General features: G+C 33.1%; 2 protein-coding genes across 2 annotated transcripts; both read right to left on the minus strand.

Annotated features, from left to right (window-relative positions):
* Positions 1-1,638: 1,638 nt before the first annotated feature.
* Positions 1,639-9,041, minus strand: LOC140048683 (uncharacterized). Its single transcript, XM_072093453.1, has 5 exons — positions 8,888-9,041; positions 5,782-5,914; positions 3,663-3,781; positions 3,044-3,164; positions 1,639-2,547 (listed from the first exon to the last, which is right to left on the minus strand). The coding sequence occupies exons 2-5, from the start codon at positions 5,903-5,905 to the stop codon at positions 2,444-2,446; spliced, it is 468 nt and encodes a 155-aa protein (XP_071949554.1). The 5' UTR covers positions 5,906-5,914; positions 8,888-9,041; the 3' UTR covers positions 1,639-2,443.
* Positions 9,042-12,467: 3,426 nt separating this feature from the next.
* On the minus strand, positions 12,468-24,088 carry LOC140048607 (UBX domain-containing protein 7-like). Its single transcript, XM_072093359.1, has 11 exons — positions 24,008-24,088; positions 22,985-23,135; positions 22,529-22,593; positions 22,085-22,156; positions 20,555-20,685; positions 19,139-19,285; positions 17,458-17,602; positions 16,210-16,283; positions 15,025-15,532; positions 14,623-14,702; positions 12,468-13,925 (listed from the first exon to the last, which is right to left on the minus strand). Exons 1-11 carry the CDS (start codon positions 24,069-24,071, stop codon positions 13,767-13,769), a joined length of 1,596 nt encoding a protein of 531 aa, XP_071949460.1. The 5' UTR covers positions 24,072-24,088; the 3' UTR covers positions 12,468-13,766.
* Positions 24,089-25,617: the final 1,529 nt, after the last annotated feature.

Here is a 25,617-nt window from a genome sequence, read left to right on the forward strand (position 1 = left end):
ATGTATATTTGGTATAAAATATAATAGTAATAAAATCAGTTTCTGTTTATAGGTTAAGATAGGAAATTTAGTTTTTAACTGGGTAACTATTTGTAATAGAAATACTATTTTCTTATGTAAAATTCATTTGAATTATATAAGTATATGAGAGTCGATTTTGATAAATTGTTTATCTTTAAAAACTAAAAAAGAGCGGCTTATTTCGCTCGCTCCACTAGAAAATTAAGTGGGGTTATTATTGTTATTTTATAATAAACAATAGAATCCTTGAGCTACCCTTTAGGCATGGCTTATTAACTTTCTCTTTTAAGAGGATATAAATGAATAACATTCTTTGGTAGTGCTTTCATAATGCTATTCATAGATCGTTGTACATTTTTATAACAAGTAAACATTTGAATTACATCATATTCTAAAATTAGTAACATTTAGTTAATCATTTCAATGCTCCTTATTATTACATAAATGTACATATTTGCTTCTACAGATATGAGTAACCCATGCTTTGAGATTTTAAATTGATAGGAAGTTTCTGCTATTTTAAAAAGTGGGTTTACTATTACGTGTTGATTTCATTTTCCACTCATTCAGTTCACAGCCTAGCTTCTACTGTTTATTGGCTTCAGGGAAGAGTGAAATTACAATTAATTTCATTCTTCCCTGGGTTTACTATAGGCAAAATAATGTTTTTTAATTGTTTATTTACACGATTTACCTAAAGATTCTGTAAAATAATTCAGTTCAAATTGTTGCCGTGTGTATGTATATATAGTACAATTCCTTGCTACTAACACAGCCATTTATACATTATACATAATACACATGTGCTGATGTGTGTGTAGGACTACTATTAACACAATGCAAATTAGACTAGCCATAATGCAGCATTACATTTTTGTATTCAGTCTTAATTAAGAATTTCAATGAAAAGTCTAGATAAAACAGAAATGTTGGAAATAAATATGATTATTTTTAATAACTGTTTGTATATTTTAATTCATATACATTATACTTGAACTGTCAAAACAAAGGAACTAAGGATGTGGTTTTTACTCCAGTTGTCTTTTTCATTCTTAGTATGATAGTTTCATCAAACACAAACAAATTATGCTTTATAGACAGAAATTAGTCTTTCATCACTTATGAATTCAAACACATTTTAGACCACAAGTTATGTTTGCATTTGAAGTTGAAAATTTCAAGCTTTTGATAAATTAATTTCCTTGTTTGTACAGTATTCACAATATTAGTCACTTTTTTAAAATGCTGTTTTTTTTAACTTTCATACTTTCCTATGTATTACATTACTACTAATAAAGTGATATAGTATAGGAGTAAATATATATAAAGTAAATAATATAGAATGATAAATACAATAATTTGTTTTATTATTTTATTTTGTATTTGTTTAAAAAGCTAGGCTATACAAACAATTCCAGTTGAAATACAGTAGGAAGAAACACAGTAAAAGAACAGACATCATTTTTAGAACTCTAATTTTATTTTACTAAAAACTATTGTATTATTAATTATTACCACTCCATATGAAATTTATTTATAATGATATCTTTATCTATCACACTCACAGTAAAAATTATCAAATTAAAAACAATTTATAACTTTAAAAAGAAAACTGGAGACATACAGTAGTTGTAAATGTCAATACAAAATTAGATTATTATAATATTCTGTATAAAAAATATAGCTTATTTTCGTTGCATCAATAAATTCTAATTTCTTTGTATTTAATTGGTTTTTTTCATCATTGCATTAAACTGAATTGCAATATATGTACGATATAAAAAATATATTTTCACACACAAAGAAAGACTTAAAAACGATTGAGATTTTACAGGGTTAATATATTAAAAACGACATTTTAAATTTGATTACTTTGCTGAATGTTCAGTTATTACATATCCGCCTGCCAATTACTAATCGAACTCATTATGTATGGGCCTGTAAAACAGATCCGTTAACTGGTCTGTTATAGCCATTCAATTAAATTTGAACAGTTTCCCTCCTGATGTTTTACCTATTGTTTATGATATACTGCTGTTGTATACTAAGGTTCAGGTAACGGTATTTATATTATCCCATTCATTTATCAGACTCCTGAAAATCACACATTTTCTTATAACTATTATAAATATTAATCTCTCCAGTAAAGCAGACTAATTTTTTTTTCCCAACAGAAAACATTTTCTTTAAGGCTCAAAAGGTCCCAAGGGGTAGTGCCGAATGTTTACTCTAGCTATCTAACCGTTTCAAAGGTCCCAAGGGGTAGTGCCGAATGTTTAAGATACAGTACTCTAGCTATCTAACCGTTTCAAAATACATTGCCAATCTATAGTATATTGCTCTTCTACTAACATTTTTGTTTGAGGCCTAATATGACTACCTGTACTTTACTACATATACTGTATACGTATTTTCAAGTAATTTATCGTGGTTTAACTATTTTAAGGAATGCTCCTGGAACGTTCTTTGATGGGTCTTCTGATTGAATTAGTGTCGCATCGCCATTCTCTATCGCAAGATAAGTATCTATGCAAAAAAGAAATAATAATCCTGATGTAAAATCAACAATTAGTTTTCATTAATGTAAATTTGAGATTGCATTTCATCAGCTAGTGACAAAAGGAGAAGATTTTAGTAGCCATGAAGGCTAATTTATACAGACGAGATGTATCAGCAGGCGGAAAACAAACAATATAGAATCTATGTCTTCATATGACCATTTACACAAAATGCAGAGTGGACCACCGGTGTCTGTTTAAATTGGCCTGAATAGTTATAACACCCATTTGAATCATTAATTTGTATCATGAGCTGTGCAATATCTTCTCCCATTTCAATGCATTTTGTGTGCTATTGCATGGTCAGCTTTTTGCAAACTGTAATGGCTATGCCTAACATATCACTACTAGATGAGTATTAATATAATAAGTAATATTTTATGTATAATTTTCTTACACTATTTTTAATACAGTTATGGTAAAAACAGCTTCTTCGGGAGAACATTTAAATTAATTTGACATACCTGGTTTATTGACAGCTTGAAACAGCCAACTGTTTGTGTTACTCTCAGAAATTAAGTAAAAGAACCGATTATCATCAGGCTTCAACTCGATCACCTGATTATTTAAAAGGTCACTACCATTCTTTAAAAAAAAAAAATTCAAAATCATGTTCGACATTAAACTCCACACATATTAACATTTTGGTTTTTACTGTTCCGCATTAAATGCGTACTACCATTTTATAACATGTTTTGGAGTGAATACTACAGATCACGTGGTCTCCAGGAGAAACGTAGCTCGCATTATTCAGAATTTAGATGCAAATAATCATCACATATATCATGAATTGCGATGGCACATACATACTACTACTACTACAACCATGGCAATTTCAGTCAGATAAAGATGAAGAGGTGAAGCCGAGTGAAAATAGAACCTTATCTCATCAAATTATTTGTACCATTGCACTAATACTTGCACAATATTTGTATATTTTAGTGAAATATAGAATTATTATGAATGAGAACAGCAAACAAAATACATTTAAACAAAATAAAATAGGATGTTTATAAACTTTAAAACAAAAGATATCAGACAATCAATCTAACAATATATACTGTAAAGTGTAAACCATATTACCTTTAGCTCTATATTCTGACCACTGGAACTGGATGTGATGCACGATTCAGAATCCTTGTGTACTACTGCACATACCTGCTTTCTCTCATCATTTAAAAACTTATTGACAACAAAAAGTCCTGAAAAGAATAACATAATAGAACCGTTTTTAATATTGTGATATGATTGTTATTTGTAAAAATAATTATTAAAACCAAATTATAATAATTTCAATTTCTTTTTATAACAACATTGTTATTCAAACCATAAATTCTATACAAATATTTACATTATTTTATGTTTTGAGATACACCCCTATTAAGAAGAAATTTGTCTGTGAAACCTAGGGGAGCAATATTTGTTTTAACTTTACTGACAACCATTTAGGGGACACACCAAGAGAACACTTTGTTGGGTTCTACACTAACTGTGCATTTTATACGTCATGAGGTAATTTCCCGATTGATCGTAATCAAAACGGTACTGGGTTTGGTCTACTAGCGTTCCTGCTCCCAACCAGTACATCCATTCATAGAAGCCTTAATGAAGTATCGTAAGCCTACCTGGTGGTGGCCATAGAACGGTCCCGAGATAACGACTATACTTCGGCTTTAGTCGATAGAAGATTGAATAAATTGTTAGAGATAGAGTATACGATGTTATGATTATGTGTAGATATGTGATTTGTTCTTTATATTCCAATGATGTTATGTATTTAATAAATTTGTTATATCAATTAATTAAATTATCGTAGATTGCATATTATGCGATGAATATTATTTAATAAATTTTTGATATTATTATTATTATTATTATTCTTTTATTTCATATAAAACATCAAAAAAACATTAGACACCACCATGCCACAAGTTACCACTAGTGGCCAAAGGCCAGATTGTGGGTAACTTTTACATGCATGTACCAAGACCAATAAAAATATACAAAATAGAAACATACAAAATAATAAATTATACAAAAATGAGTGAAAATCAGGCGTTAAGCAGGCGGATAAAATAAGGGATTGGGCTGTTACTGAAATATTATTTATTAGATATTATTAGATATATTATTATTATTATATTAATAAAAAAGATATTTGTTAGTATAAATTAAAAAATATAGATATAAGGAAGAAAAGCAAAGAGATTATGGAGCGGCTGTACCAGAATATACAACACTAAGTATTGTAAAGTTAATATATTAAAAATTTAGGCGATCTTGTCAAAGATTATAATCTGTAAAACTTTATGGTCCAACAAATTACCCCAATAAACCACACCACCAATAATGAACCACAGCAAACCCCAATGAACCACTGTACAACGAATTACCCCAATGAACCACAGGGTATCCCACCAATAATGAACCACAGCAAACCCCAATGAATCAGTGTCCGACGAATAACCCAATGAACCACAGCGTATCCCACCAATAATGAACCACAGCAAACCAAAATGAATCAGTGTCCAACGAATTACCCCAATCAACCACCACAGTGAACCAAAATGAACCACAGCGTATCCCACCAATAATGAATCACAGCGTATCCCACCAATAATGAACCACAGCAAACCCCAATGAATCAGTATCCAACGAATTACCCCAATGATCTACAGCGTATCCTACCAATAATGAACCACAGCAAACCCCAATGAATCAGTGTCCGACGAATTACCCCAATGAACCACAGTGAACCCCAATGAAGCACAGCAAACCCCAATGAATCAGTGTCCGACGAATTACCCCAATCAACCACAGCGTACCCAAATGAACCATGACGTACCCCACCAATAATGAACCACAGCAAACCCCAATGAATCAGTGTCCGACGAATTACCCCAATGAACCACAGTGAACCCCAATGAAGCACAGTGTATCCCACCAATAATGAACCAACAGCAAACCTCAATGAACCAGTGTCCGACGAATTAGCCCAATCTAATCAACTGCATCGGATCCCAGACTTATCTCAAAAAGCATGGGATGGTGATCATTAAACGTGACTTAGTCTCTTAGGCCTATGTCTTGAAATGGTCACTGGTTCATTCGCATCGGTTCATTAGGATTCGCTGTGGTTCGTTGGGGTAATTCGTTGGACCACAACTTATATAAGCTTCTGACAAATTGAATGTTCACAAACCATCTTGTCCTTCAATACTCTTGGTTGCACATAACTTGTTTGCATTGTTCACTTTTAAATACTCAGCTTTTGTTCCTGGTCTGTAAATCATTAGATGTTGTGAATCCACTTTTAATAGGGACATGTTTCCTAACTGCAAATATAAAAAAAAAACAAAGTTTAGGATCAGGTGCCGTTTTCGGCCACCTCGACTTGTATGGACTATACCATTATTATGATAGGGGTGTGGTGTATTATGTTTTATGTAGAGAAGGGTGTCTATTGAATGGGAAGACAATACAATTGTTCTGTTATGTAACCTACAATACAGAACATCAAAAACTAGCAAGCATGTAATTTTTATAAGGCATGTTATTATTAGGTACTGTGTTACGGAATGCCAAGATTTTGTAACAATATTAACTATATAAGTAGGTAACTTACTTACTATATTTATATAAAAACTAAACTAAACACTACAGTATAATCAAAATTAAAACATATTAAATACTATGTTAATATGCCTATCTGGATTTAAACACAATAAATTTTAGTACATATCACAATCGGAAATAAAAAATCTTAAATACTACAGTACAATCGATATTAAAATATCCTAAATACTACATTACAATCGGTTAAATTACCAAAACTCTATAATGTTGTGAAATATGTAAAAGAATGTTGGCAAATCGGCCCAATCCTATCGGTAGATAAATCATATTTTTTATTTGCAAGGGATAAATCCAAACAACATGGATTTGAACCTAAGAACCTGGAATCGGTAGACGAGTATAATTGAAGATTCATTGACATATAATTTAATGTTTTTTGTTTGTTTTACTGATCACCTGATACATTTACATTTAATGCTAATGTAAAACGAATAGTAGATACAGAAACTATGGAGGAATTCCTCCATGCAGAAACAAACTAATAACAAATTCATTGACATAATTTTATGTTTATTTGTTCTACTGATTACCTGATACATTTAATGTTAAATGTAAATAAATGAAACGATTGTAGATACAGAAACAAAATGGTAACAGATTCATGGACGACTTAATTATATGTATTTTTGTTTTACGATGACTCGACAATAGTTGGACTTATAACAATGATTATTCTCTGTACCTTTCTGAGATTATTCGATTTACCGATTATGGCAACAATTTTCTTGAACTAAACATAAATAAAACGAAAGAAATAAGGATTGATTTTCGAAAACAAAATTGGTCTGACAGTATACTAATATTAATTAAAGGAAAGGAAGTAGAGATTGTTAACAATTATAAGTATCTGGGAGTAGTGTTTGACTAAAGTTCAATATCCACCTTAGGGAATCCACCTAATATATCCATATTATTAGGGAAGGATACCTACAAATTATATAGAAAAGTGCCATAATACGGGCCATAATATACTGTATTAACTTGAAAACTGAAATTAATTCTACAGCGTGTAGGGCGTAGTTGTTTTCCCTTTGTTGCTGAAACATAATGCACTAAACAAAAGAACAAAAGCAGCAGTATTTTAACACATTAGCACACTAAATTAATAAATGGGACACCCCTATTTTCCCATCTTTTTATAATGGTATAGTCCATACAAGTCAAGGTGCCCGAAAACGGCACCTGATCCCAAAGTTTATATCTATAGAAAATGTTGATCAATATAAATAATGATATAAAAAAGTGATTAAAAAAACACTTTTTCTTAATTGAATGAAAAAGAATTCCATTCCACATTTAATACTTAATTTAATATTAAACAGGTTTATTGTCCAGTCTTGTATTGTATTTTGTATACAAAATAAACTGTCATTTTTAGTTCCTGCTGGTTGACAGATAAATCAGGCAGTTGTTAAAAGATACATCAGGGAGTTGTTAAAACATACATCAGGGAGTTGTTAAAGCCCCATTCCCTACGTTTTTCAGATCTAATTTAAGATCACAAACTATATTTAATGTAAAAATAATACTATAATATGGTCCTATTGCGATAACTTTTTTCGTCTTTAAACGGTTAAAAATGTGAAAAATAAATTGATTCTAATAATTATAGCGGCCCGCTATAAATCCCAAAATGCATTACGCGCGGATTGATATTTTTGTTTTTCACCTGTAATTCGCCCACTTTTCGATCGATCGTGAAGCCAAAACAAATGGAAGACTCCTAACTTTTCAGCGAAAATACCGGGTTTTCCCCAATTTGTATCAACGGAGTCTGGCAAAAATAGAAAGACAATTAATGCAGCAATTATACAACGTCAGGCTAGGTATATAGCTAGCGTACGATGTTCGTACGTTATCGATGTTTACCAGCTAGGCCTACAAAACTAAGCCTAGCTGGGCTAGGCCTAAGACCGTCCACGAGAGGTCGATCGCCGCGAGCTACTTAGGTAGTGCATTGTTTCTCACTTTTTATCATAATTTACCATAAAACGTACATTTAAGACAAGGAATGACATGGTTTAATGTTTTTAAAGTGATATATATGTATTAATTTCCAAAAAACGTCCAAAATTGCAGGGAAGGGGTCTTTAAATCCTGTGGTTGATACTGAGTTAACTGTCATAAGTACAGTACCTATCTGTCAACCCTTTACACATTTAAATTATAATACTTAGAGGTCTAGATACTAACTATCTATGTACTATTATTTAATTAGTAATTTAGATTGGCTAGTTTATGCCATGCACTATTATCATCGCCAGCGTTAGAACTACTACTACTAGGCCTAGGTAGAAGTAGTAGTACTCGGTCAGTACTAGTACTCTAGGCTAGTTAGTAGGCCTCTACCCAGCTAGAGAAGTACAGAACAGTACTGACTGAGTACTACCAACTCCCTAGCTCGCATTTTACTATCATCTACTAGGCGCCTAGCCTAGTCCAATTGGCAGGCAGACATGCCCTTTCAGATAGACTACTACTACTAGTGAGGAGTACTATACTACTACTACTAGCAGAGAGAGGCCTAGTAGGCCTAGGCCTAGATAGGCCTTCCTTGGCCTGCCTAACCCAGCGTTAGCTGATCACTTCGGCCGCCAGAAGTTAATCATGTTACTTGTTAGGCTAGGCCTAGTATAGGGGGCCTAAGTAGAAAAAAAAACATAACAACATACATTATTGATACTATTGGATCAGGTGCCGTTTTATTATTATTACTGTCAAGATTCTTCTACTGCTGTTCGTCTGATTACCAATGCGAATCTCCACATTTTTAGTTGACAAAAGTAATATTTATAGTTTTAATTCCTTTTGTGATGTACACACACGTGCGTGGGGATGATATGCGTCACGTGACTCCTCAGTAAAATCAAAGATAGTGTACACTATCTTTTGGTAACGTCATAGGTTATTTTTAATTCATGATGATCAATGCTAAATGATTCAATATTTCGAAAAGTTGCCATATAGATAATTAAAAATATTGAGAACATTTTAATTTTGAACCGTACAAAATGTGGATCTAAATCTATTATCTAACTTACAATGTAGGCCTATAGGCCTAAGTCGTACCAAAGTATCTCGTAGTAGAGTCAAAGGGCGGCGACATCAAGGGTTAGGCCTATAGTCACTATTAAAAATGAACCATTCAACCGAAATCATACACTGCACACAGAAATCATTGGGGCCTATTTCTATATTAAGTTTGCCACTACACGATGGGCCTATATTCACAGTTTGATTTTATTCATGACTCGGGACTCAGTAGCCTATTTCATGAAATTGTAAGTTAAAATTAGGCCTAAGAAAAAATCAAATAGACCTATAGTGGCCTCATCAATAAGCAGTGTGGCCAGCGAGCGAAATGAAATTATGCTAGGTGGCAGCACAAAATTATGCCAGATTATGCCAGACACAATTAAGGCTAAAAGTGCACCAAAACAGTGAATAAGAGGGCGGTTTATGTGTATGTTTTATGTACCACAAGGTGGGAAGCCAAAAAAAAAAAAAAAAAAAAAAAAAAAAAGCTCTTCGGGTTTTCAGCCAAATTATGCTAGATTGTGTACAAATTATGCCAGATTTTTTCGCAATTATGCCAGATAATATGCTAATTCGTGGTGAATATGTTGTATGTTTGCGTTTTTCAAATTATGCCAGATTATGCCAGATTTCCTAAAATTATGCCTAGCATAAATGCCAGATGCCAGATGGGTCAAAATTATGCCAGACGGCATAATTATGCCAGATTTGGCCACTATGTCAATAAGTCGTATCCAAGCAGACTATGTAACTATATTCATTATTAATGTAAATGTTATTATACTTTCTGGGTTTTTGCCTCTTAATTTTTTATATTTAAATTGTTATTTTGTATACTTCAAAGATAAGAAATAAATGTAATTATGAATGAATTATATAGGTTACAAAATAAAAAATCAATAGGCCTACTTCAAGTAAATTTAGGAAAGGCCTACTATTTGTTTTAGGAACCTAACTGCACACCATATATGTATACCGGTAAATAGTTCCAGCCTACTCACAGGTCCGTATTGCTCACTACCGAACATAAGTCTAAATTGACGTCATTAAAATGTATGACGTGAAAAAGTAGGCCCGGATAAGGCCATGAGGAAATTGTCGCCTGTTCTCTCCCTCTGACATAATAAATGTCTTAGGCCTATAGGCCCCGCTATAGGCTGAATAATTTCGTTGAATCACAGTAAGAACAGAAAAAAAAAAAATAAACATGCGTTCGACCGTCTTATAACAAAAGTTAATTCTCTGCACTGAAATGCGAAGTTGTTATTGTAGATCTATTCATTTTAAAGGTATAGCCTATTTGGAGGATTTATAAAGATAGAGGCATTAGCAATCGGTGTGATCTATTCAATAATGATGCACCCGCGTGTCACGATGTACGTAAGATGATAAAGTGGGACTTATACTATTGGGACACACCGACCGCGGTTGATAGACTTTTTCATTCTTTATAAGCATATTGCGTAATGATGAAAACGAAAGTAGGTCTAACAAGAATTGGGGTGTTATACTCCCACGAAAAGATTATCTGTTATACAACACAACTTTAACATTAAACAAAAAAAACAAAAGCAAATACGACTTAACTTAACGATATAATATGAAAGATTAAGAAGAAATTACAATTTAATATGAACGTCATTTTTCATATTAACACGTTAATAAGAAAAATGATACGGATTCTGATACTCGGGCTTATTTGAGTATCAATCAAAGCATTGATTGCGTACGTCCGGGTTATTTACAGTTTACGAATCTGATCGCGTAAATAAGATAAGTTAATTCACTAATAAAATATCAGGAGACGTAATCAAAAGATACGTCTATAGGCCTATGTATAGCATTTTAATTGGATGGTGCATATTTTGAATATAATTCCAGGACAAAAACGTGGGAGGAAGGGTAGGCCTATAACATCACGGATTATATTTTTTAGGAAAATCAATTGTTGCACAAGGATTAGGTGTACTGATGGAAGATCAAAGCCCACCTTCCAAAAATATTGCACAAAATCATGAAACCGCTGTTTATTTAGGCCGCTATTATGTTGAAAGTTCGAATTATGCGGAAGGCATACTAGGCCTACACCAAGACAATCTAACAATTACAGAACACTGAGCTCGCCTTGCCAAGATAGGAACTCGTAACAGTATGTTGATCTTATGACTGGCTCCGACAAATACAAACAGTAGGCCTATAGTACTATATATATTCTCCTCCTCGGCGCGCGAAGGGGTGTGGAACTTATCGTTCCGCAGCCACAGATAAACCATTTAATTCTCGGAGCTCAGTTGCTTGTTGTTATATTGCATTGATTTCCGAGAACATTATTATTATTATTATTTATTGCCAAAAACTAGTTACAAACAAACAAGAACACAGAAACTAAGGGAGTAGGCAGGAACCTAAAAGTGAACCTAATCACTATAACAAGAGTTCAGGTTCCGAACTCCCAAAGTAACAACATGTCGCTATGAGTCTGCTACTCCAGTTGCTCTCCTGTAATTTGATAATTAACCGTGTCGAGAATTTTCCCATGTTTGAACGGCCAAAATGAGGTTTGTCCTGCAAATTTCGACATGTGCTGGTGGAAAAAAAAGAAGATTGAACACTTTCCTTATTTTCACCGCCGGAGCTGAACGTGTGTTGAGAGTGAAACCAAAGGCACGACGAATACTTTTCCTGCATAAAGATTTCCGAATTGGCTTTACGTACGTCGTTACGTCAACAAACCTTCTGGGGGGATTTGCACGCATAATGAATGTGTATTATTAAGAAATTGCGTTTCGATTGACTTATTCGACAGATTAGTTGGCACACACGATGTAAATTTGTTGATCGGTGTTCTTAGTTTGAATCTTCCGTGCCACTATTTATTGTAATTTCGAAAGCTCTGTCTAGACTATCAAACTTTTATGTGACAAACAATTTGATATGCCCAAATATGGTAGTAATATGATGTCATCGTGAACGTAACATGGGCACATCACATTTTGTCACATTAATTGTGATAGTCTATTCTTTAGAGAGAGCTTTGGTTGGTGATAATAAGAACACAACAAATTTATTTGTCGAACAAAATATCACGGTATGAAAAGGTGTGCTTGTGTAGAGGGTCAAACACGGTAAGTGTAGGCCTTGGTGAAAAATGCAGATCAACTAAATTCAATGAACAAGTCAGACAGTGTGTAGTACTAAAATTGTAAATGATGATTATATTGATAACAATATCATGACGAGATCGTTGATTTCGTTGTGTCTTGAATAATGAATGACTGTATCATCACAAACTAACTTTACATAATGTTAAACTCACTGGCATTCAAGAGGCAGGTTTTGCAACATTACGAACACGATAACGAACAATCCGACCAAACGAGAACCTAAAACTGCTATTTATTCAAATTTTCGTCAATTTAACAATAATATTATATTGTTTGAAGGTTTTTTGCATGGCGAATCAAATGTTAATATACATTTTGCGGTACACCACGTATATGAGGACGATCAAAGGATATTGATCGAAACGTCGAGAAACTCAACAGTTCTTCAGAACTAATATACATGGTGTACTGCAAAATTGATATCAACAATAATAATATTAATAATAATATCCTTGATTTATAAAACGCCTAATGTTGTAAAACGTCTAAGCGCTGTACATATTATTAGCCGAATCATACTGCCATAATGCAGCCAGTAATGTGTGTCTTACCAGGTACCAATTTGTTATCTCTTACTAAATACCATTGCTGATATTAAAAAATAGTTAAAAAGTTTAAGAAAAAGTATGACATCGTACCCGTTTTTATTACCGTTTTCGTAAAGGTTGCAAAACCTGAATATTGATTATTTCGAAAATATTACTAAATTAATTTCATATAGAATAATATGTATTTTACACATTTTCATAAATTAATTATACTGTGTGATACTGTGTGCTTGGACACTCGACTTTTAGAAGCTGTTTTCTAATAACATGATTGTATACAGTAGAACCTATTGAGGGGACTCATTCGGTACCCAAACTGTCCCTTAATAGGGGCTGAAAATGATTGGCCCTCATTCATTTCACAGTGAAGGTGTCCCCTTATTAGGCGTGTCCCAAAGGAATGGTCCTACTAGTATTTAGAATAGATACATTCATAATATACTAAATTTTAGTCACAAGAATAGTACTTCAAAATACTGGCCACTATTTTTTAATGTCCTGTATGCATTATTTTTTCCTAAAATGTTCAGGCATAAATCATGATTTCTGCCTTTTAACATGTTGAGAGAAAAAGAAAGCTCAACATTATTCCATTCAGTAAAACATCTATGCCTCTATAAGGTCTTAATTTATGCCGTAATGTAATGCATTATTTTTTATTTATGTCATACATTATCTATGATTTCTGCCTTTTTTGTTGAGAAAAAATAAGCTCAACACTATTCAATTTAGTTTACAAAGCACCTTTTAACATGTCGAGAAAAAAATGCATCCCTGCATCCTGTTTTCGTAGCCATTTTTGATCATCGTTCTTGGACAAAGACAGTTTCACGTGGTACAAGACCAGCCTCTTCTAATGTTTTATCTGCATCCATGTAAGATAGTTGACGCCTAGGATAATTGGTAACAAGCTCATACCTTTCACTGGAAAATCCATCCTTTGCCACACGTGTAATTAAATCCTAAAATCAAGTTATATTCAATTATTTAGTTACATTATATTGGCAATATGTTACAACTTAAAAAACTCAAAAAAGTCAAATTTCAACTATTTTCCTATATTAGTGAGTTCATTTTGTTTATCAGCTGTTAATGTGCCTCTCAAAGTACTTTCTTTGTACGACCACATAAGCGAATTCATCGCAGTCTAATAAGCGCCTCACCAACTTAAGCCGATAGAGATGTCTGTATACTAGAGGCGTCCGCATACAAAAAATATCCGTATATGAGAGGTGTCCACATGAGAGGTGCCTGATATGAGAGGAGTCATCATATGGGAGGTGTCCGCATACGTGACGTGTCCGCATTCGTGAGGTGTCCACATAGGAGATGAGTCATCATATGGGAGGTGTCCACATACGTGATGTTTCCGCATATGTGAGGTGTTTGCATGTGAGGTGTTTGCATGAGAGGTGTCCGCATGAGAGGTGACTGCATATGAGAAGTGTGTGCATATGAGAGGTGTCTGCATATGACGTGTAGCATATGAGGACGGTGTTCGCATACAAGGTGTTTGCATATGAGGTATCCCCATACATGTAGTGTCCGCATATGAGAGGTTCCCAGATTTCAAAACCGGGAAAGGAGAAATATAAAAATAGTTTTAAATAATAGAAAAATTTACAATATTATATTAGGGATTTAAGAAAATTAATTTACCAATAGCGTTGATCTTCCAGGCATGTTCATTTGTTTTCTTTCACCATCTGGTAACCTCAGCATTATCTTAGCTTCAGAATCTACAAATAAAATAGATATTAAAATACTTCAGTACTAAAACTATTCAATTCTGAGTAGGAAACAAATCATGCAAGAAAAAGTTTAAGTTATTGAATATAAGAAAATACCATTTTCATTTGTATCTCTATTAAGCATTCAATCTAATAATGTGTTATTCTTGTACTGTACAAATGAAGATAGTTAATTTGGATATTTCAGTGACATGCACCAGGCATGTGTATGTATTGTTTAATATAATTATTTAAACAATAAAACTATTGAATTCCGAGTAGGTCGATTATTTCAGCAAATGATGCAAAATGAAAGAATATAAATTATTACCATTTTCATTGGTTTGATTTTGTTTATTATCTTCATTTACATTATTTGTAATATGTGTAGGCTTGTCTATCACACTTGTAGTTGCAGAGTTTGTATCAGTATCATTTTTACTGTCCTTATCTGGTATTCGAGTTTCAGAAACATTATTATTTGGCAAATATTCGTTATTGTCTGTCTGTTTATTTCGCTTAGTTATAATTTCTTTTGATTCATTCTCTATTACTATAGTGTCTTCGACAACACAATTGTCATCTGCGTCATTTCTATCTATTGTATTGTCTTTATGATTATTCAAATCTTCAGTGACATCATTAGTTCTTTGATTCTCAATTTCAACGTCACTACACGAGTCGTTATCGCTTTCTGACTGGCAAGAATCGCTTTCATATTCCGGTTCCGAGTCGCTATCAACGTATATAGTTCTTTTGTTCTTACAGCTTGTTTCTGACATTGATGCCGCAATTGCTGCCCTCAATTGGCTTTCTTCATCTGCATCTATTATACTCTCCTAAAATAACATTTGGTTATCTTTATTAAAAAATAGCTTGAAAATAATATGTTGTTAATGCTGATTTATAAAATGACAATAATAAAAAAAAAAGTTGCCAATCAAAGATTTTGATGTTACGGGGAAGGGGAACGGAATGCTCGGGTGAATCATTTTAATTCTTCTCACTACAAATTGTCTACATTCACCTATTATAAAACTTGTTATTGGTGTTTTTAATACAATTTGTATATTTTTAATATATCATTTTAATGTCACATAAAATTGGATCGAAAAAAAAAACCTTGATAAATTGTAATTTAAAGCAAAAACAATGGCCATATTAAGGGGTTTTAGTTGAATTTAACCATTTATTTTGTATTTTTTGTAGGTGAAAGAGATTTTTTTGGATGTTTTTTAAGGAAGTGATTAACTTTATTAAAACTACAAAATTGCCTATTCAATGTCCAACATTTTTTTCTCAGAATTGTTCATGTTTTTAAGGTCAATACGTCGTTGTATGGATTATGTATCAAAATGTATGATCTGGTGGGTTTATTATAGGGAACTTGTATTCTTTGTCTTCAAGTTTAATAATTTGTTTAGCCACCATGTGAAACAAATGATTTTGATGAAAGTGAACAAACTTTTTACTATTAGTGATACTTCACATGTTTAATTATAAACATCATTTTTACCTTTCTGGCTTTCTTCTTTGGTGGGCTGAAGCCATCTTTATCAAAGCATGGGTGATCCTTTAAAAAATTAGTCACTAATAAGAAAACAATACAAATAGTATTAGAAAGGCCTGAAATTGTTATTGATTATTTTACATAATCTTAGCTTAGTACAATCAACGACAATTGCAACAATAGTTATTTCGTTGATTGGATATAAGTCTAGCTTTCTTCTAAGAAACTGACAATGTACCTTTTTGTATTACAATTGTCGTATTCGAGTGGACCGTTGAGTAGTTTTTCCGTTGAGTACTTTTTAAAGGAGTATTTTGAGCGTTGAGATTATTCTTAACGAAAAAGCTTTTGTTGTCAACGTTTTCTATTCGAATGACTTTCTGTTGAGCACAAATTTACAATTCGAATACAAAAAGTACTCAACGAATCTTTATGTTGACAACGAAAGTTCCCAATCGAATACGACAATTGATGGTACCTTGATTTTACACTTCTGGCTGGAGGCTAAATGTAAGTACATATTTTTATTGCATAGATAGATTCAATCGAAAAACACGGTCTTGCTAAAAACTACTAGACTAAGAACTTCAATAACAAAATAAGGAGTGCTCTCATGCATGCCATATCAACTAAAAAATGTAATGCTCTAAGTATTAAACACAAAAAACAACGAAAACTAAATTTGATTTTTTTTTTCATATTTCAAACTTGTAAAACACCCACAGAAAAAAAAACATGTGTGATCAAACTTGGGCAGGCTTGTTTCCTGTTATTATATTACTTAATTCACTGAATACCTACGCGTCTGTCCATCTTTATTCAGAGCCTAATGCTCGTACGTGCTTTAAACTTGGTGGGTGCAGCTTTGTACAACAAATAACAAGTTTGCGTTCATTAGTAAAATCTCAAAATTCTTAAATTGTTTTGATCGAGCTGAAACTTGGGTAAAGTAATCCTGAAGATAGAGCTCATAATATCAAGAAGGGTGCCAACCAAGATCAAGATCAGTTCACTTAGGTTAACCCTGGTCTCCCCAATTTAAGTTTTTTTTGTTATGTATATACTCAAATAGACCAAATAAATAATGAAAGGTCAAGGTAAAATTTCAAAATTGCTCCGATCAAGCTTTAACTTGGGTAAAGTAATCCTGAGGAAATAGGGTGAGTATGAATGTGACAAATTATGTTTTAAACTACATAAACTACAATACTTGCTAGTAGTTTAAATGCACAAGAATATGTAGTGTGTATATACCTAAGTCACAGAATACAAGACTATCAAGCTTATCCCATGACACTAATAGTTCACCCGTTCTTGGATCCAATATGCTAATGTATGGGAAAGTAACCACTTTGTAAAACTGGCAATATTTTTGGCCTTCCTCACTATCATGATAAACCTAAAAATGTAAATAGATAATTTAAAATTATTCAATGATCAATTCTTTGCTATTCAATAGTCAACATTTATTTATTTTTTAACAAATTAATTCATTATTCGGTAGATGATAACATGAACAAAATAAGAGGTCTCCAGTTCTTAGATTTATATATATATACTGTATGTAAATCAATTGTGTTGCATAGCACTGTGTAAATTATATATAAATCATACTGTCAAATTATAGAAACTGTGCTCATATTTGGAAGATGATCTCATAATCGCGTTGAGCATAGCTCATTGGCAAAAGTTCAATATTTTTTTAGTTGTATGAAAAATGTCTCTGGCGGGAGCACTGTTTCTATAATTTGACAGTATGATTTATATGTATATACATATATGTATATGTACAATATCTCTGTATATCTATGTATGTGAAAATTATATTACTCCGTGTAACGCAATTACCACAATATGTAACATATGATTTGTATAATATTTACCTCAGTAAAGGCACTTGTTTGTTTGTTTGTTTGTTTTATCTTTATACTGGGTGACCTCTTCAGTCAAAGACTGATCTCCCAGAGGGCCCAGTTGGTGATCAGTGGCTGTGATGTACTAATACACCGGGGTAACCCCCTACTCGTCTCGAAAGATGTACTAGGTTCTTTAAAGTGCACATGAGCAAGTTGTGTACACTGGACCTACGGTTTATAGTCCTTAGTCCTTAGACCCGTTCTACCACCAGAACCATGGAGTGAGCCTCGAACCCCTGCCGATGTTATGGCTACGTGATTACGGTTCCACTGTCTTAACCACTCGGCCACTCACTAACGATACTACTAACGGATGTTCGTTATGCATAGCCATGTGGATTTCACTAATTCTGTTAGCATGGAGGTTTCCTCCATACCGTTAGCAAATTGATTATTCCATGGAGGAAAATTCCACCATGATTATTCATAAGCAAGTAAATGAATATTCATGATAGTACTGCAGAAACAGGAGATACGCTCCATTGATTAAAAAAAATAATGCAACTTGTTTAAACAATAAAGATCTAATTATATTAACTATACCATGGATATGACAATCAGCAAGAACACACAAATTGAAGTTCCCTTGTTCTCTGAACACCTGTGTACTGCATACACTGTGTCGCTGAAATTTGTTTTGTTGTTTTCTGACAATCTTAATTATTTTCATTGTGGAAAATATACAAATAATTTACAGTGTGCAATTGTTATGTTTATTCAGAAAATGGATCAAATGATTGAACACATTAACTCATTAACAACTTGTAATATACTGACTATCGATAGCCGTGGTGTACATGTTACACAGAGTATAATCATTTTGACACGTCCCCTTTAATTCAAATTTTCGTTTTGTTTAATTCGATATTTTTGATGGATTTGGAAATTTTCATTTAATTATAATAATATAATGTATAATTCAACTAATTTAAAAGTGTCAATAAAAAAAAAATAAAATTTTATCAGTTATCAGTTGCATTACAATGTATGAACCAATAAAAGACGTAGCTAAAACTAACCTGCCAAAATACAAATGACTGGTTAATGAAACGTTTGACTGCGGGATCACTCCAAACATCACGGTTCAGTTTCTGACAACTAAATTCTTGTACATCCTGAACATTAACCAATAACCAACGTCCTTGTTGCTGGCCAACTTCCCGAGCCTTACAAAACAAAAAAATGTTAGTAAGTGTTATTTTAGTTACTATTTGTCCCACCTGGCCCAGTTTTTCTATTAAATTTTTAGAAAAAAAAACCAACTTTTTTTTTGGCTAATTTATCATTTTACTTTGTTTGAAACTCTGTCTACACTATCAAACAAGTTTTACCAAATTTTGTAGTGATATGCCCAAATATGGTAGTGAAATGACATCATCATATCCATACAGTACAGTATATGGGCACATTACATTTTCTATTGCAATACTTATACTGTTTAGTTATCTATCTTGATACAGAAGTAAGCATTGACAAACATTGAGTCACAAGGACCATTTATACTAGAAGCTAACAACAATCCACGATAACTAGATAAATATGAATTTTTGTACATAAAACCAAAGAAATCGAAGAAGGTTTAACCCTAGAACTATATAATAATAAATAACCATCTTATAGAATATTTAATATATATTTTCACAAGTCCAATCAAATGAAGTCATGATTAGCAATAGCAATAATATTGTGATGATTATATTTTTCTTACTGACCATAACTCAATTGATATAAATATTAATTAAAGATGTCCCTTTGACTAATTCCAACAAATTTTTTTTTTAATATTTCGAAAAAAGGTGGGTCATTTTGAAGTATCATAATAGTTATTAACTTTCACTAAAAATTAGTCGAAAAGAAAATCATTTAACTGAAATACAGACATTTTTTTTTTTTTTAAATAACTTTGACTTCCAGTCAAAGTTTTCTATCAAAACATATCATAATGCAACGCGCTTGTTTGGCTACTCTGTATGCATAATCATAAAACTTCCTCGCGATCTGTGTGAAAACACCTTCTCAACCGTGACGAGTTGTAAAACAATCCTAATTAGCATCATGCATAATGCATACTCGTGGTTTGAAATCTTTGTTTACTTTGGCTCGCGACGATTTTCCAGCAAAATGTAATCAAATTTGTTTACCGGTTAATTACGTAAACTTGTTGTTTTTGGCTCGAATTTTCGACTTAAAGTGAATAACTTTAATATTAGTTTGATATGGCCAATTTAAATATAGAATATTTTGACCTTCATTTTTTGTGTTTCAAGGAACAATACATCTTTAAAAGTATTATTTTTATCAAATACAGCATGAATGGTTATTCTATAGTAGAATAAAAACTTCCTTTTTGTTTAATGTAAGAAACATGTTTAATTTAGTATAAATGGACATGGATCGTGGTGCATAGTGGAAGGAATGAATATCATCTTACTCACAGTGGCAAGAGTTCCTTTGTGCATCATATCAAGAGGTGGTCTGAAGAGATCTTCCAGAGTACGTTTTTTTGTTCCTTCTCCCCCACCTCCTTTATTTTTGCTAAGATCTCGTATCATTTCCTCTTGTTGTTCTGGCGAGACAAAAATATTCCCCAACAAGTAATATACAGAAAATACCATTATCTTTTGGATGATAAAAGACATAATAATATATACAAAGTTACAAGTAAAACGAAAAGTAAATTAAATACACATGAAATTTGAGTTTAGTTCTAATTACAGTTTCCAATCTTCTGCGGCTCTTTATTTAAAGGTTTTAGAATTTTTTTTCCAAATTAGTGTTTACTACTTTGTGTAAGGGTGCATTTGGCTAAGGGTGTTCTTGGTAGCCATACAACTGCAAATATTCCTTACTTTGTCTAAGGGTACATTTGGCTAAGGGTGTTCTTGGTAGCCATACAACTGCAAATATTCCTTACTTTGTCTAATAAGGGTGCATTTGGCTAAGGGTGTTCTTGGTAGCCATACAACTGCAAATATTCCTTACTTTGTCTAATAAGGGTGCATTTGGCTAGGGGTGTTCTTGGTAGCCATACAACTGCAAATATTCCTTACTTTGTCTAATAAGGGTGCATTTGGCTAAGGGTGTTCTTGGTAGCCATACAACTGCAAATATTCCTTGAATCAACCGTGGAAAAATTGTACACCGACATAGCCCCTAGCAAAGAACTTATAACACAAGAATTTCCTGTTCGTCCGAAGTGTGTAACAATTTCGAAAGGCATTGTAGGATAGAATAGAGCTAATGGGTGGCGCCATTTTGAGCCATGGAAAGGCAAATTCTTTGTAGAGCAGATAGGATAATTGACAGGCATGACGGGACATAAAAAAGCTCTAAAAACACAGGAATGATATTGATAATCTAAATTTAGAATTTTCTTTGTACAAATATGTAGTTTGCGGATTTTTCATTCCAATCTTTTGTTTTTACGTTTTTTTTTATTAATATTTATTTGTTATTATGCCCTTTATTAGGCCTATATTTGATTGAATTAAAATAAACAATTATGCAAAACTACTTTCATTAACAAGTTTATTTGTGTTGTTGATCATAATAGAGAAATCGTATATTTTTAGTTTTGAAAAGACTGAATTTTACTATATTTATTGATAGACCTTACCCTCTATAGCAATAGTTTTTCCTTTCTAGTTTGAAGAGGGCGCTGCTCCATGTAGTGAAATGTCGTCGCCCAGTTTGACTTTTTAACCCTGTACTTCCGATACTGTGTTTTGAATGTGCCTCGGACAAACAGGAGATTCTTGTGTTGTAAGTTCTTTCCCCCTCGTCATCTCCAAAGAGGTTTTTATGTAAGAGCATTATAGGCAAAACATGTGCACTCGATTTACCATCAAAACAATGGAGATAGTGAGCCTTCACCCATGCCAATGAAGCAGCAACATGTTTATGGTGCTTTTATTTTAAATGAAAAAAAATTGGTGACAAAATTCAGTGTTTAGAGAGTCACTTACTTGTCTCAGCTCGGAAATCTCTAAATCTATCAAATACTGATCCAGGAGCACCTCTCCTTCTTTGTCTTGGTCCTAAAGAAAAGTGAGATGGAAATGTTTTTAACAGAAACTATAGCAGCTCGAGTACACACTTATTTATTAGTTGAACCCCAATTAGGAGTGTAAGTGTTCTCCTAATATGGATGTCCACTGAATAGGAATTGGCCGTAGTGTTAAACATAATTCCTTTCAATCATTACCCCGGTGTATTAGTACATCACAGCCACTGATCACCAACTGGGAGACCAGTCTTTGACTGAAGAGGTTACTTAGTTATAAATATAAATTTCAATTCAATATAAATTTCAATTCAATTCAATGGAACAATTAACAAACATCTAAAATATATACCATGGACAACGGTTAAAAAACATGAATTACATAAAATATATGTTTATTACTTACCAAAAGTTGGAATATCCTGAACAAGTACCTCACGTTTCTGTGGAATTGGTGCCCTCACATTATCGCTGAAATAATAAACAATTAAAAAAAAGTTGACTTCATGCGCACATTGCTTGTAATGTAATAATTCCTAAAGATGCACTGGTTCTTTGATGCCTTGTACCTGTGCCAAGGTTCCTCCTGTGACTTCACCTTAAGCTTGGTTACCACTTTGACGCAATGCAACATACTACTATAATCATCGAAAGAAATTTAACCAATCACGATACAATTGTTCATCCAAACTGTGTGCTTGTTATGGTCAACTCGCTTGGCCATATGTTGGGTCTGTAGTGGGAACCACGCTTTAACTGCTTGATGACCACTCAGCTTGCTTAAACGCTTCTTTAACAAATGTACACAATTGAGTGTTTTTGATTTTATATGTATGTATTAAACTGTTAATAGGAGGCTTACCCAGATGCTTCAAGTGCTGCTGCAGATGACGTTGACGATGAGGTTGATGATCCTGCCGTCTCAGCAACACCATCTAATTGCATGCTGATAGCCATTTCAAGATTTCCATTACACATATCTAGTAACTTACGGCCAATTTCAACACTGGCACCTGTAAATACAAATAATTAGACATATTAACGAAGATTATGTTTAGAAAAGTGTAACTATCATTTTCTCATTTTTAAACCATGCTTTATTATATATTCTACTCTGCAAACAAATAGTGCCACACTGCCATATGTTTTGCTCTTTACCACAACAATTATGCATTTTGAACTGTATTCCCGGACCCGGACGCCCAACCAGGAGGGCGGTTCACGGTTTCCACCATCCATGCACACACATACTCTCATTACTGTACCAGAATGGTGTCCGGCGGGGGATAGTTTATTACCATTAGTTAAGGTCCTATGTAAAGCACCTAGAGGGGTCAGTGATCCATTAGGCGCTATATAAATACTGTTTATTATTATTACTTTAGTTACATGTGGCTAGGTATAGATATGCCTGCACTAGGCCACCTAGCCTATCTTATCTGGCCTATAAATGCCTATATACAGCATCATCTGGCTGCTACTACTGCCTACTACCTACTACTAGGCTGGGCCTAGATTTGAATATTCTATTCATTAAATGATTTATTCATCATGAAAGGACACACAGACAGACAGACACAGCCTCAAGATCAAGGTATACAGTATAAAGGTATAAGCGGCGCTACTATACTTTCGCACCTACCTAGGGCCTAGCTAGCCCTAACTGGAAAACACAATTTGATAACATCCAACGGGGATGCGCGCGCGCGACGGGGTGATGTTGTTGCGGACTTGTATACTATTATTATGGTCAAGTTAGGTGCGAAAGTAGTAGTCGCTTCTAGCCTAGGCCCTAGCCCTACTTCATGAGCTGAAACTTATCTTACACTAAATTATAGTTCTTGTGGTGTATATAAATACACATCTTAACAGCTACATAATTTACCTGTAACGGAGCGGAACTGTTCAGCTAAAGCTTTCATACCCTTAATTTTGGATTTGGAAGCCATGTCGACTTTTTTCCGACTTTTTTTAATCTAGTGCAAATAGCTCCCTCAAGTGGTGGGCTAAGTCAACGTAACTGTAGAGGGGGCTATTGTATTTTTTGTAAACATTAAACTACAGTGTATTGAGGTATATTCAGAGGCCTAACAATGGAAATATGCAAACAGGATAATTATGCTTTACAGTTTATATGATTTTATTTGTGGTTATATGACACGTTCAGAGTTCTCCTTCCCTGCTAATTGTTTGACTGATTTTCGATTTTATTCCTCAAATGTTTGGTTAAAGATGCATTGTTCCCCAAAAAGGAAGATTAATAGAATCAGACTTTATGTTATTGTGTAGTTTTAATCAAGTTAATCAGGTACTTCTGCAGTAATAATACATTTTAAAAAAAATTTCTTAAAATTTCAAAATAAATCTTTAAATTCAACCAAATACCAATTTGACTAATGTTTGCTTTAAATAAATTACAGTTCTTTTTTTCAGGTAAATAATTTTTGTTTTCGTTCGATCAAATTTTTTGTCAAAGGCTTTGCTTAACGAAAACCGTCTCAACCCGTGACGATTTGGGGTTCTATTAAAACTATTTAAAATTGTTTGTGGGTTCGTTTTCTGTGAGCAAGAAAATACCAATCTTTGTAAATAAATACTCAATTTAAATCCGTATTCTCTAAAACTCTGTCTACATTAAACTTTATGTGAAAAAATGTGATGTGCCCATAATAATATGGACATGTCATATCACTACCATATGAGGCTTATCACTACCATTGCCACATCACAACTTTTTTTGTCAAACTAGTTTGATAGTGTAGACAGAGTTAAACGTATAAACCATGCCATGTTAATCGTATACACAGTTCCAGTCTTGTAGATTACATAACACATTGATGATTTTTTCTGAACTGACATTTTTTCGGCTGTAAACACACATCATAGTAGAGATCCATTATTACACTCATCAAGAATGCTAAACATAATTATTATCATAGTGATAATGACCTATTAAACTAAGGGAAAACACAATTGAACCAGATAAACAACATGATTAACGATATCTGCGAACTGTGTGAATGCGACAAATTGACAATTCTACGACGATAATGAATCGATTGCCTAAATTAGGGAAAATGTATCAGATAATTATTGTGAATAGGCCTACTATCAAACTTGATGGCAAATTGGGATAAGGTAATTTAAACAAGATGAATGGTAGGCCTACGATAAAAAGGTAGGCTACGTGTTACAAATTCTCATCTGCCTTTTCGAGAGAAACTATTTTACTCAATAGCAACACATTGGCATATTCCTAAAACGACATTAACTTGATTGAGTTTGCAACACTTTTTTTAAATGATTGTAGGCATTATAAACTACGCTCATTGACGTATATTTAACCAGTTTTCTAGTCAGCTGGCCGGGCCCAATAGTATTGAAATGAGAATATTTCCAACCTGGTCAATGGTCAGAATTACGGTGGCCCACAACTGTCACGCACACTACTGTATATAAATCATATTCACACAATTAAAGAAGAAATCACACAAT

This window comes from Antedon mediterranea, chromosome 5 (genome assembly GCF_964355755.1).
Source record: "Antedon mediterranea chromosome 5, ecAntMedi1.1, whole genome shotgun sequence".
NCBI lineage: Eukaryota > Metazoa > Echinodermata > Crinoidea > Comatulida > Antedonidae > Antedon > Antedon mediterranea.

Bases quoted from the DNA above. Each gene is read 5' to 3' on its own strand.
- LOC140048683 (XM_072093453.1), bottom strand. From the start codon at position 5,905: ATGTCCCTATTAAAAGTGGATTCACAACATCTAATGATTTACAGACCA. The intron at 3,782-5,781 runs GTTTGTGAACAT...TATTCTTTTCAG, and splicing joins GAGTATTGAAGGACAAGATG to GACTTTTTGTTGTCAATAAG. The intron at 2,548-3,043 runs GTATGTCAAATT...TTTTTTGCATAG, and splicing joins TCAAGCTGTCAATAAACCAG to ATACTTATCTTGCGATAGAG.
- LOC140048607 (XM_072093359.1), bottom strand. From the start codon at position 24,071: ATGGCTTCCAAATCCAAAATTAAGGGTATGAAAGCTTTAGCTGAACAG. The intron at 20,686-22,084 runs GTAAGTGACTCT...TTGTCTCGCCAG, and splicing joins AGATTTCCGAGCTGAGACAA to AACAACAAGAGGAAATGATA. The intron at 14,703-15,024 runs GTAATAATTTAT...TTTTATTTGTAG, and splicing joins AAATCAAACCAATGAAAATG to ATTCTGAAGCTAAGATAATG.